The 19332-nt window shown below is 62.8% G+C and overlaps 1 protein-coding gene across 5 annotated transcripts; it reads right to left on the minus strand.

The window, feature by feature from the left end:
- Nucleotides 1–119: 119 nt before the first annotated feature.
- On the minus strand, nt 120–18330 carry Snapc4 (small nuclear RNA activating complex polypeptide 4). Of its 5 annotated transcripts, none has more exons than XM_087182677.1 (24): nt 18169–18330; nt 16599–16737; nt 16209–16255; nt 15176–15343; nt 14964–15089; nt 14461–14539; nt 13982–14063; nt 13060–13164; nt 12915–12987; nt 12400–12564; nt 9998–10145; nt 9629–9735; nt 9439–9533; nt 7701–7795; nt 6573–6652; nt 5969–6364; nt 5231–5314; nt 4843–5095; nt 4473–4543; nt 3990–4100; nt 3553–3580; nt 1623–3235; nt 911–1031; nt 120–323 (listed from the first exon to the last, which is right to left on the minus strand). In XM_087182677.1, the coding sequence occupies exons 2-23, from the start codon at nt 16726–16728 to the stop codon at nt 918–920; spliced, it is 4170 nt and encodes a 1389-aa protein (XP_087038803.1). In that variant the 5' UTR covers nt 16729–16737; nt 18169–18330; the 3' UTR covers nt 120–323; nt 911–917. The 5 variants fall into 5 exon arrangements, with proteins under 5 accessions (XP_087038803.1, XP_004848968.3, XP_021117353.2 ...); XM_004848911.4 differs by having other exon boundaries at nt 16599–16741; nt 18169–18265; XM_021261694.2 differs by having other exon boundaries at nt 120–769; nt 16599–16741; nt 18169–18265.
- Between the last annotated feature and the right edge of the window lie 1002 nt (nt 18331–19332).

Consider the following 19332-nt stretch of genomic DNA (forward strand, 5'->3'; position numbering starts at 1 on the left):
ATGCCATGGTGGGGCTAGGGGCACCCCCGGAGCTGACTGCAGTGACTGCAGAGGCCCAGGCTGGTAACCTGAGATGGGCACACCGCCCAGTGCTCAGAACAAAACCACAAAAGCCTGTCTTGCTTTTCATTAAAAAACGGCATTTAGTTTGCTCCTTCAAACACCTGGACTCGCGCTGGGGCCAGCTGTGACAGGTTGGTCACCGTGTGGAGAGGTCAGTCTGTGGCCAGCAGCCCCTGGCCTCCAGCTGCGTCCTCTGCAGAGGGGTGGCCTTGCCTCTGCTGGTGGCAGGCGTGGGCTTCTGCGCCCCAGGAGTCCTTGTGCTGAAACGGAGGAGCTCTGGTGTGTGCGGGCCCAGGCTCCAGCTAGACGCCCAGCCAGCTGCACTGTCTGGCCACCTGCAACCTCCTGGACAGCCTTCAGGGTCCCGCTTCCTCTCTGGCCCTGCCCACTCCAGCCCACCTGCCTTCCCTCTGGTCTCGACCAGGATGCGCTCAGGGCCCCAGGCATCTGTGTGCAGGCCCTGGGTCCCAGGGACTGTGCAGTGCTGTGGGCGCGTGGTCGTGGAGGGGCAGCGGGTAACCACATGGACCGACCATGTGTATGGCAGGCAGACACCGTCGGAGGGATATCAAAACAGATGCCAGGCTAGCAGTGCCACCTTGGGAGAGGCCAGGAGGAAGTCTGAGGTGCTGAGATCATAGTCGGGGAGGGAAGGGGTCTCAGTCGGCGGGGTGCTAAGCAGCCGGCAGGAAGGGGTGGGAGAGCCCTGGGTGGGGAAGATAGGACAGGGTGGGATAAATGACCCAGGAAGGCCTCTGAGACAGGCCTAGCCCGCCCACTGAACTCCACTGTCCTGTGCTCCAGGCACTGCCTCTTCCTGGATGCGGGCTGCCTCCGAGGGCCTCACCTGTGGCTTACAGCTGCTGCCTCCGCTTCCGGGCGTGCCGGCTGTGCCGGGTCCTGAGCACGTCCAGGTCGTCAGAGGCATCTGGGCAGGAGACGAGGCCCTCACTGGATTCTAGAGTTCCCTGAAATAAAACCCCAGGTAAGGGAAGAGTGAGGCCGCCTGGGGACAGAACAGGGAGTGGGGTGGGGAGAAGGAGCTTAGGACAGTGCCCCTACCCAGACACCAGGGACGCCTGAGCCCCAGCAGGAGGGCTGAGCCAGGCCTTCCCGGGTCCACACAGGCCCCAGCTTTCTGCTGTCCTCTCCCCTAATGGGGTCTCCAGTCCCCTTAAAGGAGACCTGAGTGGGGGGCGGCCTATTTTCCAACGTAGGGCCACTGGCAGAGGAACAGGGGTGGGCAGCTGCAGAGGGGCACAGGAGCCTCCTTCCCCAGGCCACATGGGCCTGGAAGCCTGGAACCCAGGGTGGCACCACCTCACACTGGCCAAGGACAACCAGGGACAGAGGCCGTGCCACCTGCGGGCTGGGCACAAATGCCTGAGACCCCCCTGGTAACGGGGAGGCTGTGTGGGGGCCCACAGTGTAGAGCCAGGAGGATAGACAGCCCCACACACTTCTGTTACCAGTTCTTCTTGGGAGGCTGCTTCTTCTGAGAACCTGCAGCCATGCAGGCGCCCTGCGTGGGGGAAGGCCAGGGCTATCAGCGTGCTCACCTGCTCAGGGCTCCTGGGCACTGGCCTGGCCTGCATCCCATGGGATGTGCAGCACGGCCGCTTGTGCCTGTCCCCATCCCCGGGCTCCGGCTCGCTCAGGAGGTCCTCGTCCTCGGTCTCAGGGCCCGTCCTCGTGGCTGCCGAGAGGGTGGTGGGGATGCCGTTGGGGGGCAGGGTGGCCAGGAGCGCAGGGAGGGTGAAGACCGCCAGGAAGCGAGCCTTCAGTAAGAGGTAGGCCGGGTTGTCCTGCAGCTGCCTCCGCACCCACTCCAGTGAGACCTGCCACGCTCCAGGCCCGGCTGCCCCATCGGACGCCAACGAGGAGGCCTTGCGCTCCAGGGCCGCTCTGCGGAGCAGGAGGCTGGACAGGGCCCGCAGGGTGCACAGGGCAGGGGGCTGGTAGGGCAGCCTGGTCTCCAGGGGGGGCACGCACACGCCCCGTCGACCCCGCAGCCACGGCTCCCATGTGGCCACCTCACTATCCAGGCAAACCAGGGCCAGGTCCAGGGCCTGCTTCTCGGGCCCAGGCAGGGGTGGCCTCTCCAGGCCCAGCGCCCCGCTGGATGCTGCCGTCGTCCCTCCTGGGCCACTCCTGGGGCTGGGGCCATCACCGGTGGGCGGCTGGCCAGGCTGCGGGGCCTTCATTTCAGGGTGGTTGGCCTGGGAGGACATCCTGGGCACCGATGCCTGCTGGGCCACCTGGGCCTCCCCAAGGACACGGGGATCAGCACCATGTGCTCCTGCACAAGTCTTGGGTGGGGGGCACGCCGGGGGGCCTGAGCGGTCTGTGCTGGATGAAGGGGCTGCCTCGGTACCCACACTGGCAGGGGGCTGACCAGGGGGAGCAGGAGTCTCGGTGGGAGGGCGTGGCGGTGGTGCCGGCCTCTTGGCGGGGGCGGGCATCGGCCCCAGCTTGGGGGGGCCCAGCACAGCAGGCACCTGCACGGGGAGCAGACCTTGGGCTGTGAGCACCCAGGTGACAGACAAGGGGAGGCTGGCGGCCACGGCAGGTGTCAGGCTGAGGGGCTGCATGGGCAGCTGAGTGGGGCTCGGGGCTGCAGGCAGGAAGGCTGGAACCTCAGGCAGGCCTTGCTTCCGAGTCGTGGTGGGGGCCTGAGACTGTCCTGGGCTGCTCGAAGGGCAGTCTGCAGGGACCTGGCCAGAGCCCAGGGTGGGAGCAAGTGGCAGGGCTCGTGCGGCGGGTGGGCGCTGGTCCTTCTCTTTGGCTGAAGTCCCCACTGCCTGCCAGGAGCCAGCAGTGCCTGTGCTGGCAGCCGTGGACCCAGAGAGCCCTGTGCCTGCGACAGCGGGGGCCACGGCTGGGGGACCCTGGCGGGCGGGCAGGAGGGGCTGCTGGAGGACCACAGGTGAGATCAGCAGCTGGGGTGCAAGAGTCCCGGGGCCCGGGGGGCCCTTCCTGGCGGGGGCCTCGCGGAGCCGCTTTTCTCGGAGCAGCTGTGACACAGTCTTCGGCCTGGGCCGGGGCCCCTGCGGGGCCGGCATGGGCGCTTGGGCGGGGGTGGACTTGGCTGGGCAGGAGGACCTGAGCCCTGCGCTCCCCGAGTCCGTGCTCTTTGTGACATTCTGAGCTGGCGCATGGTGAGGGTGGCAGCCTGCGGAGGACGGACACCACCTGACGGGGAGCCCTGCTGCGGCCGGGAGGGGCTCCAGCTGTCCAGTCCCAGGTCTCTGGCCTCGCAGCCCCTAAGCGCCCTGAGCTGAGCCTCGGCCGGCTGCTCTTGCCCTCGACCCAGCCCCACCTGGCTCTGCAGCCAGCAACCATGGCAGCCAGCAGGGCTGGCCCTTGCTAAGGTGGCCTTGGGCCCTGGGACTGACAAAAAGACACTGGGCCATTACCTGGGCCCAAATGCATGGCAGGTGCATGAGCCCCCCGCACCCCCCCCCCCCGCCCAGAATGCAGAGGCGGTACCTGGGGGGGTTGAGGCTCCAGAGGGCACCTGAAAAGGAAGGGGTGAGTCAGCCAGCACAGTCCTCCGGGACCCTGCCACACCCCACCCTGACAGCTGAGAGCCAGGTGCTGCAGCGCCTCCCACAGGCACCCTGGCCAGGTGCATCCTGGTGGCCGGGGCAGTGCGGGTTTGTGGCCTGCAGGGACCAGAGTTGTGTGTGGCCCTCAGACACCAGTGATGTGATTTTCCCTACCCCTAGGTGATGGGGCTCCGGGGCAGGGCCTCCCACCGCCTGCTTGTGAGTCTGGCGCCCCAGCTCCCACGTGGTGTGTGGTGGGTGGGGTCGTGGGGGATGCAAGCTCAGCACCTGTACCCGGCCCACAGCACATGTAACAGCTGGAGCCAGGCCCCAGGCTGCACCCACCCTCACCCCTCACCCCTGACAACTGTCCGCTACCTGCAGAGGATGTGGTGGGGGGCCCTGGGCACCAGGCGGGGGCAGCGTGGGCAGCTGGGCCTTCCTCTCCCGAACAACCTCCATGCAGCCAGCAGCATCGATCTGCAGCAGCTGGAGGGACAGATGAGACATGGGGTGTGCAGTGGACAGAGGCAGAGCCCGGGGAGCACCACACACTGCCTGGGCCTGGGTCTGGGTCCGCAGGCTGCTCAGTCCTCCCTTCCTTCTGACAGGGCCCAGCACGGCTCCCCCAGGTCCCCACCCCATCTTCATCCCCCTGCCGGGGACGCTGATTCATCCATGGGGGCAGGGAGTGCTCAACGGCCAGCTGCCCCTTCCACACAGCTCTGCGGGGAGGTGCGGCCACAGCAGTTTCCCAGGGTCTAAAGCCTCAGATAAGCAGACTGCAAGGGAGAGCCCCGCTGCCACCTTCAGACCTTCACCAAAGAACAAAAGCTGTCGCCGTGCGTGCTGGGAGCTCACCTGCATGCACAGTGTGAACACGGGGGTGCTGGCCAGGTGGACTTGCTCCAGCTGTGTCCTGATGCCATCGGCTAGGGGACAAGGCCACATGTGGACAGGGGCTCCGGCCACGGAGCTGCCCTCCTGTCACCCGAGAGCGCCCCACAGCCATGGGTGGATGGAGGGCAGGTCCCTCTATGTCTTCCCCCACATCCGGCTGCCCTTCCTGGCCCTGAAGACAGGGTGGAGGGTCCTGACCACTTCCTCCTGCCTTCAGAGCCGAGGGCCTGTCTCAGGCGTGACCCACTGCCAGTGACCCCCATCAGACCCTGTGCCCTGGGCGGGATGTGCCCCTTCCCCCCATCCCAGGTCCTCCCTCAGACAAGGGCACCTCGAATCCGTGCCCCCACGGGCCTCTGGCGAGCCTGTGTGCAGGGCAGGGTGACGTCGCCCACCCAGGGCGCCACGGCCAGCAGCAGCCTGTGCTCCAGGAACCGCCGGTGCAGAGCGCGTCTCCGGCGCTGCTGCCTGTTCTGCAAGGTTCCGTGCCACAGCTGCCGCAGGTGCGGGTGGGGCCCAGCCTTGCTGTCACCAGGGCCAGGCCCAGGGGGTGAGCCAGGCAGTGGCAGCTGCCTCAGCCTCTCCTGCGGGCAGAAGATAGGCATGTGGGCTCCCAGACGTGGAGGCATCCAGTGGCCCCACTGCCTAGGCCGTGGCAGACAGGACAGGGGCACTGGGGGGTAGAGGTCACGAGAGTGAGCGTGCGCCCAGGCCCTCACCAGTGTGTAGCTCCGGGCGGCCGTGCTGGTCCTGAGCACCCCCTGCACCAGCTCCAGGGGCACTTTCAGCAAACGCTGCCCACCCTGAAAAGACCACAGGCCTGAGGCCACCGCATGGACACCTCAGGTGGACACCTCTGGGCAGGGCCTAAGTGCATGTGTGGGTGCTGCCTGGGAAGAGTGTGCGGTGCTCAGGCAGGGCCTCCCGTGAGGAGGTGGCAGGTCCCCGAGGCCTGGCTCCCAGGACAGCCGCCTGGCCCCGTGACCGCGGTGGGGTGGGATGTGCTCTGGGGCTACATTGGCCCTGCCACCACTGCCAGGCAGGCCAGGGATGCCAGGGCTGTGCCTACACCCAGCGCCCAAGTCCTCAAACACAGGGGCAGGCAGAAGCGCACGGACAGGGCCCTGTACGGGGAGACCACACGGGCCACAGCTCCTGCCTGCACCGGCCCTCTCCGAGCTCAGAGGCCAAGCGTTTCAGAGGCCCTCCCGGCCCGGGTGTCCCTGAGCCAGCCCGCCCTCGTGGCCTCCAGAGCAAACGTGTTGGCAGAGCAGAGGCTGCCAGCTGCTACGAAGGCCACTGCCGCAGGCAGCTCTCATTGGCCAGAGGCAGGACAGTCTAAGCAGGGGACGTGGCCGGGGACCAGGCTGCCACACTGCCCCAAAGTACCAGCCTCCGTGACCCCCGAGCCCAGCACCCCCCTCCCTTGCACACATGCGGGGCGCCCCAGGGCCCACCTCTCGGGCCGGCTCCTCCAGGCTCGTGCGGGGGGCATCTGCTGAGTGGGTGCCGTGGACCCTGGAGGACACCTGTGCCTGCCTCATCTCCTCCCCGGGAGCCAGGGCCATCGGGGAGGCTTCAGGCTTTTGGCTGGCGCTCTGCCGGGCAGGAACCCACAGGTCCATATCAGGCACCACGTACTGCAGGGATGGCGGCATGCTGCCTGCCTCCTGGGGCTCCTCCAGCTCCACTTCGGAGTCCTCACTGCTGCTGCTGCTGTGGCTGCCATCGCTGTCCCCACTGCTGCTGTGGCTGCCATCGCTGTCCCCACTGCTGCTGCCGCTGCCACTGCTGCTGGAACTCCACCAGACCCTGGGGCGCGGCCGCCGCCGCCTCTGCACCCTCTGCTTCTTCTAGTTGGGGAACGGGCCACTTAGGGACAACAGGCAGGCAGCCCGGCCCTGGGGACAGGACAGCCTTGGCGGCAGGGTGCCCGGAAGAAGACACAGCAGGGCCAGAAACTACATGCCACCACCTTCGTCCTGGTCCTCCCCAGCAGGTCCCCAGGTGACAGGGACCCGTCTGACTGGCAGGGAGCCCCGACTTGGGCAAGCACCTCACCCCAACCATGATCTTCCACTTGCTCAGACACTGGGAGCCAGACCGGTTGGGGAGTTCAGAGGCAATTTTGGCCCAGTGACCTAAAAGGAAAAACCACATGGAAACTGTTTCCTGCCAACAGTCTTTGGTGGCACCCAATGACCAGCTTGGGGAGAAGGGCACCTGTGTCCCAGAGCCTGGGCCTGTCCACGGGCTTCCTGCCCCCCTCACAGGCTCAGCAGAAGTGGGGTGCACCCGCAACATGGCAGCGCCTGATTCCCAGGGGGCGATGAGCCTCTCAGGGCAGCTCCGGCAAACGTACAACTGAGTGAAACCATCTATATGGTCCCCACCTACCGTGCACATCTATCCCCGGTTCCCAGGGGACAGTAGGGCAATCTGTCTGTCATACAGCACTGGGTGGAACGTGGCTCTCTGCTCCACAGCGCAGTAAGACCACGGGTGACGGGAGTCTGTATTGTGTGTGCCACCCTTAAACCTAGCAATTCCATGGCTAGGGTTTATTCTAAGGAAATGCTATAAAAGTAAGCAAAGCTTTAGCTAAAACCACTTGCTCACTCCTCCCTGGGGGCAAAACAATGAAAATTAATTTGAACATCCGCTGATGAAAGGTTGGCTGCATAACTACGAGCCACTCTTCGGGGAAATGGCTGCGGCCCCTGCTACAGGGGCAGACACAGGACTGTGAAGACACAGGGCACGGGCGGCAGCCGGGCGTGACTCTGCGCAGGCATAGCAGCTGGCGGCACAGGGTGGCAGCCTGGAGGACACCGTCTCCCGAGGGGATCCATGCACAGGCCAAGGAGCGGGCGTGGGGCGCAGCTGGCTGAGGAGGAGCCTTGCTCCGAAGTCCTTCCTTCTGCCTAAATGTGCGAGTTCCCCAAGGCAAACACAAGGTCTGCAGCAGGTGTGGCTCGGTGGCAGGCCGCTCGCCTGGCCCGAGAGTGAGGCCCTGGGTTCCACCCCAGCCCCGAAAACAAGCACATCTGTATGGGGGCCCAGCCCCAGTCAGGACAGTGACAGAGCTGACCCGGCAGGAGCCTGGGCCCCCAGAGCCCCTGACACCTCTGCACATCTGCCCCGAGTGTGATGCCCGCACAAAGCACACAGCGCGCTTCCCACACCCACCAACGCCATGCTTTTCTATCAGCTCAGTCAGCTGCTCCTCCTCCTTCGCACTCCATCGGCCCTTCTTCAAGCTGCCGTGTAATCTCCTCAGATACCTGAAAGGGACGCCGAGACGAAGGGACGTCTTAGACACTGAGGCCTCCCACTGCTGCCCAGCTTCTGCCGTGATTTAGACGCAGCACCCAAAGTACAAGGACAACACATACATAGGACTTCATCGAAAATTAATACTTTTCTGCTTCAAAGGGCACCATCGAGAAAGACAAGCCACAGGTGGGCACAGTAGCTGCTGAGGAGCTGGGTCCAGAATGACAAGAAACGAGATGGACACAGATGGCCAGCAGGCGTACGCTGGACACACTCCGGCCAGCCAGGCCCGGGAAACACAAAGCTGGGTCACACTGAGGTGCTGCTTCACCCCAAGAGGCCACAAGGCCAGCTGCTGTCACAGGACAGTTGAGAATGGGCGTTGGCATGCATGGGGGAAACGGGGCCCCTCATGGCTGCTGGTGGACATAAGGTGGTCTGACTACTTTGCCAGAGTCCACTGGTCCCTCGAAGGATCAATGTGGGGACTGTCGGTCCCAGCCACTCCACCTGGAGGGCTACACCCGGAAGAACCAGCTTCCTGTCTACGTGAGAACCTGCAGACTCGCTCAGAATGCACTTTGGATTCACATGTGTGGCCTCAAAGTTCCTCCAAAGGCTGAGCAATACTCCACTGAGTGTCTACATCACTTTCCTTGTCCACCCTGTGGACCACACTGTGAGTGTGTTGAGCAGCATCGGTGTGTGGCTGGGCTACCGTTTCCCTGGGGTTCACGCCAGCTGACTGTCTGGGGCATCGTCCTGTGTTCCACGCTTTGAGGAACCTCCCGTTTTCCACACACCATCCAACATGGCTGCCAAAGTACATGAGGGCTCCAACTTCTTCATGCCCATCGCTCTCTCTCAGGAAAAAGCCACGCTACCCTGAGGTGGTAAAGTGGATCCCGCTGTGACCCTGTACTTGAGATGCTGGGCATCTTTTCGTGAGCCCACTGACTATCCTCACAGAGGCGGCCATTCAAGACTTTGGCCTTGGCCTTACTGAACTGGGTGCTGTGTAACTGTGGAGTGGAGTTTCTTTCTGGGATGGTCAAAACGTTTTAAAGTTGATAGTTGGGCGCGGTGGCGCACACCTGCCAACCCAGCACTTGGGGAGGATTGCATTTTGAGCCCGGCCTGGGCAACTTAAGTGAGACCATGTCTCACAATAAAACATTAACAAAGGGCTGGGGGCATAGCTTAGTGCAAAGGCCCTGGGTTCAAAGCCTAGTGCCACAAAGTTTTAAAGTTGACTGTGGCAATGATCACACAGCTCAGTGAACATTAAAAACCGCTGACCCACACACTCTAAGGAGTTGTGAGGTCCACGAGCTGCTAAAAGGGAGACGAGTGAGGAAAGGAAGGAAGGAGGCTGCAGCTGCTGCGTGGGGCTGGCCCACCAGCGACAGGGAGGACTTGCCGGCCGGCTCAGGAGAGCTGCGCCCAGGGAGCAGGAGCAGCCAGCATCTTGCTCTGGCTGTAAGCGGCATGAACACAGAATACAGGAAAAACACCGCGGAGCCCACAGCCCCCTTCCCAGCTGGGTGGACCTCAGCAAGTGAAGCCCCTCAGGCCACGTCCCCCCCAGCACAGCCACCACTCCGGGCCCGTCACCTCGCCTGCCACCCACACAAGCCCCCGTGCAACTCACCGATCTCGGCACTGGGCATCGCTCCTACCTGGCACCTCCTCCCGGATCTTAAACCAATCCTGCTCCCCATACTTGGCAACTGCTCGCAGCAGCTTCTGCAGGGCACAGCAGGCGATGAGCGATGCCTCGTGGGCACAGAGTCACCCAGGACAGCAAGCCGGCCTCAGGGGACAGTTCTCCGTGGACTCACAGCATCTTCATCTGGGGCCCAGAACCCTTTTCGCAGGTTAGGATCCAAGCTCTTGGTCCACCGGTAGATCAGCTGCATGGAGTCTCTCCCTTCCATGTAGTAGACAACTGGGGACAGAGGGGTCAGGTGGGGACACAGGGGCAGCTGGGGACACGGGGTCGGCTGGGGGCAACTACAGATAGGGTCTCTGGGGCGGAGATGCTGCCTGCCGCATAGCAGACAACTGGGCAAAGGGGGACCCGTGGTGGCCCAGACATCGCCACCCAGAGGGGCCAGCGGAAGTCTCTGGTCTGCAGAAATCAAGCTGCACAGAGCCTGGGGAAAACAGCCCTGCCCTCCTCTGCCCCGGGCCTCGCACACGCGGCTTACTCTTGCGGTAGGGGACGTGACTCCCCACGCGCATCTGCTGCACCAGCTGCGTGAGCATGCGGTCCTCCTCCACAGTCCACTCACTGCGCTTCAGGGCTTTGTTGTGCTGCTGGAACTTCTGCAGGCACTGGAAGGCGCTGCGGCCGGTCTTCCCAAGACCAAGAGAAACACAGGAATACTGGGCTTGGGCCTGCCCCAGAGCAGCTATGGGTGCTGAGGGAGCCTTCTCTTCCAGCCCCGCCAAGGTGGACACAGCGGACCCCTACCCAGGACCAGGAAGGCCAGAGGAGAGGGCGCAATTGTTTGCACTAAGCTGCAAGACTAACTCGATGCCCTCAAGCACACCAGGACTGCGCACGGGAAGGGGGAACACCTGTGGAGGGCACCATGCAGCCTCTCTAGCTCCCAACCACCAAGGTGGGCAGCTGCGACACAGGACACTGGCACTGTCCTGGTATGGAGCCTGTAGCTCCGGAGACGCCCTTGGGAGGGTGTGACCCCCAAACAGACCTGCTCTGCACCCTCGACCCCTCCTGGGAAGGGGCTTCCCAGGGCCCGATCCAACCCTCACCTTACCCCGTCCCCCAGGCATGCTGCCCAGCACAGAGGGCTTCTGGGCTGTGCTCCCTGAGCTGTACAGCAAAGGTCCCCAGGACTCTGGCCACCACCCTAGCACGTCTACGCATAGTGGCCTTCCGGCTCAGGATGCACCAGCAGCATCCCAGCCAGACTGTGTGTTGCAGGCACCGACACATGCGGCCCAGCACACAGGGGCCTGTCCCCTCCCTGCACCTGGGCAGGCAGCTTTCTGAACCATGAAAATCAGAGACCCCAGGTCGCAGGGCCCCAGCTGTCAGCGGCCTGGCACCCTCTGAGGAGAAAAGTCTAGGCAGTGGTGAGGCTCTCGGCTGCAGCCTGTGTGGGGAGCCACAAACAGAGGGCCTGGATGGCTGGGCCTGCCCAGACCTTAGGTCGGCTGGACTGATTCTCGGGGAGGAAGAGTCCCAGGGGGAAGCTGCCGACCACAGGAAGCAGGTGTAAGTGTGTAGCCCATGGACAGCAGACCCAGTGGCGTACAGAGCGGATGGCCCGGCAGCAGCAAAGGGCAGGAGGATGCCGCCAGGGAGGGTACAGGGCCCAAGCCATTGTGCTCACACGAGGAACACCAATGGGTGCCCCACACAGCGGCTGATGGCAAAGGCTGGAATGTCAGGGGGTTGCAGGCCTGTCCAGCCCCACGCTGCTTTCATAAAAACACTGGGGAGTGGGGCCGGGGATGCAGCTCAGCAGCACCGCGCCTGCCTGGCAAGTGCAAAGTCCTGAGTTCGATCCCCGATACCAAAAAAAGAAAAAAAGGAAGAAACCGCAAAGGTATGTGCACCAAACTGCACAGCAAGCACAACTAGTAAGATGCATGAGAGAGCCGACCCTCAGCGCTGCTCTGTCAGGTTGTACATGACAGCAGAACACAACTTTCCAAACACCCACGCCAGAGGGCAAGGGCCAGGATAAGCCAGCTCCACTCCAAGGCCTGGCAGAGCCCCAGGCCTACAGTTTGAGAATGTGCTTTCTTCTCCTGCCCTGAGAAGATGTGGAGTTGCTATGCAGCCCAGGCTGGCCTCAAACTCAGAATCCTCCTGCCTCAGCCCTACCCAGTGTTGGGACTACACGGGTGTATCACTGTGCCTGCTGAGAACATGCTTCTTTTTTGGAACCGGGGATTGAACTTGGGACCTTGGGCTTGCGAAGCAGGGGCCATAACCACTGAGCCAAATCCGTGGCCCGAGAACATCTTTTTTTGAAAAAAGTTGTTTTGCGAGTTCAGTTTTGAGTGTTACAACTGTGTCCTCTGCCACAAAGCAAGTGACACAGCTTTTAAAAATGGAGACTCAGGCCGGGGATTTAGCTCAGTGGTTTTGCAGCCTGCTGCCCAAGTGCAAGGACCAGAGTTCGATCCCTGGTACCAAAAAAAACCCCAAAAAACAAAAAAAACAAAAGTGGAGACCGCACACCACGTTCTTGGGGTATGACTCAGTGAACACAGAATAAATACTGCAGGGGTTCCAGGAAATCTACTTAAAGATGGGAAACCACATTCCCAGAAAAACCTCAGGTTCAAAGGGCAGCAAAAGCCAAAATTATAGATTCTCTAGAAACTGACGGAAAGAATGCTCCATGCCACACTCTTCTCAGAAGCCTGGCCTCAGACGCCTTCGTCATTAAAGACCAGAGGCCCCGGAGAGCCCTTGCAAGGTCAGAAGATCAACAGTAGCTCTGGCAGGCCCAGGCACTCGCGCCTGAGCCCAAAAGTGGCGGGAAGCCGAGCCCCACGCCTGCTCCCGGCTGTGGGGTCAGACACACAGCCCGGAGGGTCCAAGGGCCCGGTCCCGGCCCGTCCTTACCCCCAGCTCCTCGGCGACCAGCTGCCACTGCAGGTGCCCATGTGCAGCAGCAATGGCCATCAGCTGCCCCATCTCCTCCTCGCTCCACTCCTGCTTGTTGATGCTTGGGTGCTCAGAGCTCTGCCAGAACTTCTGGATCTCCTCTGCACTGCGGCCACCTTCAAACTGCACAGGGGGCACAGCCTGCTGGGGCTCCGACCCGAACCCCACGCCCAGGACGACTCTGGGCTGAGCTGCCTCTGTGGCCAGCACATCTGGCCCAGCAGGAAGTGGAACCTCCGTCCAATTCACCTGGCCCCAAATGCAAAGCCAGGAGCCTCTGAGATCACCCACCTCAGAGGGGCCTCAGGTTGGGCAGGGAGGGCCCAAGGCTACGGCGGCTCCTCCTGACTGCTAGACACACACATGGCCAGAGGACCACAGTGGGCTGGGGCACCAGGGCGCATACAGCCTGACTTCCTGCTCCGACCCATGCTCAGCCTCAGGGAAGCTGGCCTGGCCCCACCCCCACTTACATTGATTTTGGAAATCTTCTCCCAGTCGTGGGGGTCCAGCCTGCTCCCCAGCAAGGCCTCCTCTGGGAGCTGGCTGGAGGAAGGGACAGGGTGTTGGTGTCACGCTGGCCTGTGGCCACCCCCAGACCCAGAAGGCCCCGCTCACTTGATGTCCTGGATCTCCTGCTCTGCACACCTGGCCTGCTCCTCCAGGGCCTGCCTCTCTGGTGAGCCAGAAACCCGGCTCTGCTTCTGGTGCAGGTACTCGAGCCTGCAAGGCAGGGCAGAGTCAGGAAGGCTATGGACGGTGCTGCGCGGAGGGGCGCAGGGCTGGGCTGGGCCAGGCTGGGCCTGCGCTCACACCTGCCTTTCTCTGCTGCCTTGACCCCTCACTGCAGCTCTCCTCTGGGGTGTCCCTAGGACTGGCACGATGTCACCCAGGGCACCAGCCTTGGTGCCTACCAGCTGTCCTGTATTTCACAGCCTGGCCAGGGCTGCTGAACAGGGGCAGAGCAGACAGACACCTGCTGCCCTGCAAGGGCCAGTGAGGGAACCCATGGGAGGGACCGCCCTACACCATCCACCAGGGCCACAAACCCTGACCACATGGAAGCCTCGAGGGGGCTGGGGAAGCACCCAGTGCCCAGACCCCGCCTGCCCTACTGCTGGGTCCCAAAGACACTGACCCTGACTCTGGGCCACGCAGGTGCTGGGCATGGGTCCAAGGGTCATGAACAGACAGGTGCCACCTGACTCCAAACACGTGACCCAAACACGATTAGCACATGGCAGTACCCCGCACCCCAGGTGGCATGGTGGGTGCCCTGTGGTTAGTGGTTACACGATGTCCCCATCCGCACATCCACAGGCTTTGTGGACAGCCCCATCCTCATGGGGGAAGCAGAAGCCAAACAGAAACTGCTTGAGCCACATAGCTGAGCACTTGGCCAGGACACAGGGCAGCTCCTTCACAGGTGGGCGGAGCTTGGCTGTGGGGAGCCCTCCAGGTGCAGAGGGCAGCGAGGGGCAGGAGCCTGTCTGTCCCACCCCAGCCTCAGGAAAGCTGCAGGGCCCCTTTCCAGACTTACTTCAGCAGCTTGGGCTGGAGCAGGCGCTGCAGGCGGTCGCTCACCACTGACTTTCTGAGCAAGGCCTTCTCCCAGTGCTTCCCTGAGGAGGACGGCACGTCAGGCGGCCTCTTGTGTGCCTGGGGTGCACACTGCGCCCTCCCTCCCCAGTCCTGGGCCCCGTGGGAGGGGCACCACACTGAGGCCCTTTCAGACAGAAGGTGGGCAGCAGCCAGGCCCACACTCCAGCCTCTGTCCAGCCAATGACCCAGCCAAGGCCCAGCAGGAGCTCCCAGCAGGGCCTTTGGGGATGGCTGTTCCCAGGGAAGGTGGGAGAGAGACAGGAAGCGAGGGGCGGCCTGGCCCTGGTGGCCAGCATCTTCAAAAGGACCCTGCTCGTGGTGGGGAAGCCAGGGGTCAAGGCCGCAGGAGACGGGTCTGTGAACTGCAAAGGCCTCCCCCTCCCAGTTCCCATGCTCAAGGACCCAGACAAGGCTTACACTTGGTCACCAGGAGCTGCTCAAAAGCTTTTATTCCCTGGGCGGCCTTCTCCCGGGTGTCTTCGTTGGCAGGAGGCCCCTGTGTCAGAGTGTGCGGCACTGCGACATGGCGGGCTGTGCTGCAGGCAAGTGCGGGGCCCAGAGCCCCCTTTCCCTCCTGCCAGCCTCCTGTGCCTGGGACTGCTGCCATGAGGTGGCCAGCGGCTGCAGGAGGGACAGGCAGCAAGGCCTGCCACCAGCAGCAACGGGCTCTGTGATGAGGACTTGCCGACTGGCTGGTGCCACCTCAGGGAAACATGCCCCAGGCCACCTACTCCAAGGCAGAAGTCAGCGTGCAGGGATGCCATCTCCCACCCGGGGACGAGGGGGCTTTACCGAGGAAGGAGAATGTCGCCCTGAAGAACCCATGGACGCCTGGGTCCACTCAGCGCAGGCTGTGGGGACGGAGCCCCTTCCTCGGGGCACCGGGCCGTGCTCACCACAGCAGGGTCCCAGCCACTCACCACTCCGGTGACCTTGTCCTTGAAGTACGGCTTCATGAAGTGTCCGATGTACATGTGCGCGGGTAGGCCCTTGCTGTCCTTCACCCTGGTGCCTTGGGACCCAGACAGGCCCCACAGGATCTCCTCCTGGGACAGAAGCAAGGCTGACAGGGCCCGGCGGGGGCGGGCGGTCAGGTGCAGGGCATGTGGGCCTGAGCTCAGAGGCCTCCTACCTGCTGCTCCCGGTTCTGGGCCAGCAGCAGGCTGACCTCGGCCAGCTTCTCCTGGATGACTTCCTGATAGACCATGTTCAGCTGCAGACAGGTCTCAGGGTCCTCAGGGAGGGCTTTATCCTTGGGGTCCTCCTCGTCATTGCTGGCTTCACCCCACCTCTCTTCTGCCTGGGGCGGGGAGGAGAGGAGTGGAATGCCGAGTAAGGACATGGACGTGAGGACAGTCCCCACCTTACGGCCCCAGCTCGGGCCCACGTTCCAGTTGCTGGGCCCTGGGACACGGAGGCAGCTCTGGCACAAGACTACGGAGTGTAGAAGCAAGAGGCGACCCTGGTGGGTGGCAGGGTCATGGCCAGCAACTGTGAGGGGTACGTCTGGGGTGGGGTCGGTGTGAAGAAGCAAGCCGCTTCCAATGGCTGCAGCAGACATCACCCATTGCTTCCATCCCCGGCACCACGGGAGGAAGTGGTCTGCAGAGCTCTGTGCCCACAGCTGGAGATGCAAAAATGCCCATGGGGCAAAGCACCAACACACCACAGAGCCACCTCAACCCCCACGAGGGGGCCCATGTAGCCCCTCAACATGTGAAGCAACTCTGTACCTCCTGACAGATGTGGTGGGAAAAACAAGCAAACTACAAAAGTCTTTCCAAAAAAAAATCCCAAACAAGAAATGGTTAATGACAACTGGCACCACAAAGTCCCAGCCGGCACTGTCCTGGGTGCTCCTCCACACTCACTGGCAAGTTGGGAAAAGGGAAGCACAGCAGGCATGGGGCACAGCACGCGGCCTTTCTCCTGACCTTGCGTAGGAGGTGAGTGAGTCAGCATGGGCTAGGGAATGCACCAGGCTGTTAGTAGCGGTTATTTCAGTGGCCAGTTTTCATTTTGAGAATAAGTACTTTGTGGCAGCCTGTTGTTATAACACCCGTTACTTTTACAATGCAGAAAAACTAAAAGGAGTTCACACTGCTGGGCTACTTGGGAGGGTGGTGGCCAGCCTGAACTAGCAGCCGGCAGGGGAGCAGCATTACCAAGCCTGGGGGACCAGCGACGTTCAAGTCCTCAGCAGGCAGCGATTCTGTCAGAAACACAAGTGCACCGTGTTGGGACCAGAAGACGGGGAGAGGGAGCATGGGCAGGGAGCCCAGGGAAGAGGGCCAGAGTCACAGGGACGTCCAGGCTGGTGGGCTGAGGCCGGGAGCCCTTCCTCCCAGGGTGGCGCACTCACCAAGAGCTCAGGCAGTTGGCAGGAGGACAGGGTGTGTGAACAGTCAGGAGCTAAGCAATGGGGAACGGGGACCAGCTATGTGGTGGGGTAAAGGCACAGGCCACGCTGGGAAGGAAACTGCACGGCCAAAGGGACTGCCGGGGACACACAGCTGTCTAGCCACGCCCCAAGGAGGCCAGGTGCACGGGCTCACCTGCATCGGAATCCGAATCAAGACTCGATTCCGAGACATCCTCGGGGATGCTGGAGGAGCTGGGGTCCAAAATCCTTTCCAGCTCCTTGATCTCCTGCGATATTTTTTCTCTTTCGGCATCTATGTCCATGACTTCCACCTGCCTCCAAAACACACCACACAATATTAGGGTACAAGAGAGTGCCCCAATCCCACGCTGCCACGTCTCTCTCTGGAATGAGACTGAGGCACAGGCCCAGCCCTGGTGCTGTAGCCGGCCAGCCTTCTGGACCCCAAGAACTTCTTTGTGCTCTGTTTTGTCAGGGGCCAACATCCTGTAAACAAGATATAGTCAACACAGGCGGAGACCAGATGGGCAGCCAGATGGCCCACCAGCCTGGCCTCTGTGCTCCCAGCCCAGCCATGAGGAAGCTGGCGACCCAGAGCAGAGTGCAGGCAAAGTGGCCACCGACTAAGACAAGGCCCCTGGCCCTGTGAGATCTAAACCACAGCTCCAGTGGCGGGGCATTCAGCACTCCGTACGCGGCCTAGACACACAGAGGGCACCTGACAGATGACACAGCACTGGGACAGCACCGGAAGAGGACCCCTGGGGAAAGCCTCAGTCTGTCCCTGCTCTCTCTAGCCAGAAGAGCACCAGGCAGAGGTCTGACACTGCGTAAGCACTCGCTGAAGCAGACAGGAGGCTTTTTCCTTAGGAACAGTGGTGAGCAAAGTCGAAAAGGGAAGGACGCTGAAAGAGAAAGCGGGGAAGATAAGGCACTGGCAAAAAAATATCCCAGAAAAGCACACGCCCGTACACAGGGGTTCAAAAGGCAAAGAAACAGCCGCCCCTGTCCTTGGCATCCCCTGGCATCTGCAACAATACAAAACGCCCGCCAGCAGGCGTCCTCCGCGTGCGCCAGGCCCGCACCTCACTCATGCTGGGAAAAGCTTGTCAACCTGCCGACCACCCAGCGAGGAGGGGTCTGCAAAGCTGCCATCGCCCCGGGCAGGCCAGGGTGGGAGGAGGTGCTCTCTCCTGGAGGCCTGGACTCAGAGGAAGGGCAGCTTGTGTTTTGAAGCCAATGTCACGTCCTCTGCAGCCTCCAACCTCGCCCCATGTCGCTCAGGTGAAGCAGAAAGGTCAACGTCACATGTTCAAGTCCTGAGCCAGCGGGCCGCCTTCCCCGGCACCAGAGCCGCCCCCTTCCAACTGGACTGTCTCTCCAGCGGGCAGAAGGTCAGACTTCCCAAGGGGACTTCAGGCGCACGGGGTGGCCAGGCACAGTGCTGCAACCCGGGCTCAGCGGCTCCCCTCAGGCCGCACCCCATAAACCATTAATGCAAGAAGCCGCTGGCAACCCCCGGGTACGGAGGCCGGGACGGCGCGGCCCAGGGCCGGTCCTGCGTGCGCCGGCCGCGGGAACTCGCGAGGTCTAGGGGTGCAGGATGCGCGGGCCGCCACTGCGCAGCCCCAGCGAGGACGCCGGCCCACCGGGCCTGTCTCCCCGCCGCACCTCCCGGGCTTCGGCAGCCCGTTCCTGCAGACAGCGTCCCCTGCCCGGGGTCTGTCCCACCCGGCCCTCACCTGCGGCGCGCCTTCCCGGCACGCAGATCTCCCAAGTCCAAGGGCCAACTCCGTCGCCCAGGCGACCGCGACACAATACTTCCGGCGGAATTTGAGCCCGCGAACGGGAAGTCCCGCCTCTTGAAGCGCAGGGCATGCCGGGACGGCAGCTGCGGGTTGCTGGGCCAGGGCGATCCACTGCTCAGTGCTGCCCCCGCGCCGTCGGGCTGGGTACTGCCTCGCGCTCCCGCTAGTGGGCACCCGCGGAGGCCTAGGGCCTCTGCGCAGCTTGCGTTAAGGGTGCTAGGATTTGGTTGAACAGCTGTTGCGCACATTTGCGAAGGGCTTTAGGGCTGGCTGCGCGCAGAGCCTGCCTCCCCTGTCACACCACCTCCAAGCCCGCAGGGTGTCTATGCTGATCCATCCCGGCTGAGCTGGGCAGGCCCTATGCAAGCTGGCCAAGGCTCACCAGCAGGCAGGACAGCGGGCCATCAGGTAGCCGGGCAGACCCCAGGGTGGTGCTGCACAAGGGACGCTTGGGAAATGAGCTGGCAGGAAAGCTGTGGGGTGGCCCTGTCCCTTTGGGTGAGCCCAGGAAGTGGGCGTCAGGTGGCAGAGCTGGAGCCCCTGGTTCCTCCAGGACCTGCTATCTCAAACCTGCCCTGTGCCAGGACCTGCTCAAGGCTGAGGTGGGCACTGGGCAGAGGTCGCCATGGATTATAAGCTATACGGTGGCACACTACAACACATGCTGAGACAGGAATCCAGGGCGAGTCCACCTCCTCGTCCCACCTACACCTGAGTGGGCAGGGGTGCAGGGGTCTCCTGGGCACAGTATCTGGGGTCCCATTGTGCTCCTGCCCAGCGGGTGAAGAGGCCCCACAGGCCCCGCTGCCCCAGGGTGGGTCTATGGCTGAGGCCTGGCCCTGGAGCTGCCACCCTCTTCTGAGCTTCCCAGGGCTGTTGTGCACATCCAGAAGAGAACGTCTCCAAACCCAAAATGGGTAGCTACACAGCTCACGCCGTACCTGTAACTTGCTGGTCCCTGCTGTCTGACCCTGACCCCAAGGGCAAGGATCTGGGGGCTGGATGAAAGGGCACTGGTCACCAGGGATGAGAATGACCAGGACGCATGCAGCAGCACTGGAGAACAGCTCTGTGGCCTCGGCATGAAGAATGGGCCAA

Source organism: Heterocephalus glaber, unplaced genomic scaffold, assembly GCF_053883595.1.
Source record: "Heterocephalus glaber isolate CG9 unplaced genomic scaffold, H.glaber_assembly_v1.0 deba00001479, whole genome shotgun sequence".
NCBI classification, from domain to species: Eukaryota; Metazoa; Chordata; class Mammalia; order Rodentia; family Bathyergidae; genus Heterocephalus; species Heterocephalus glaber.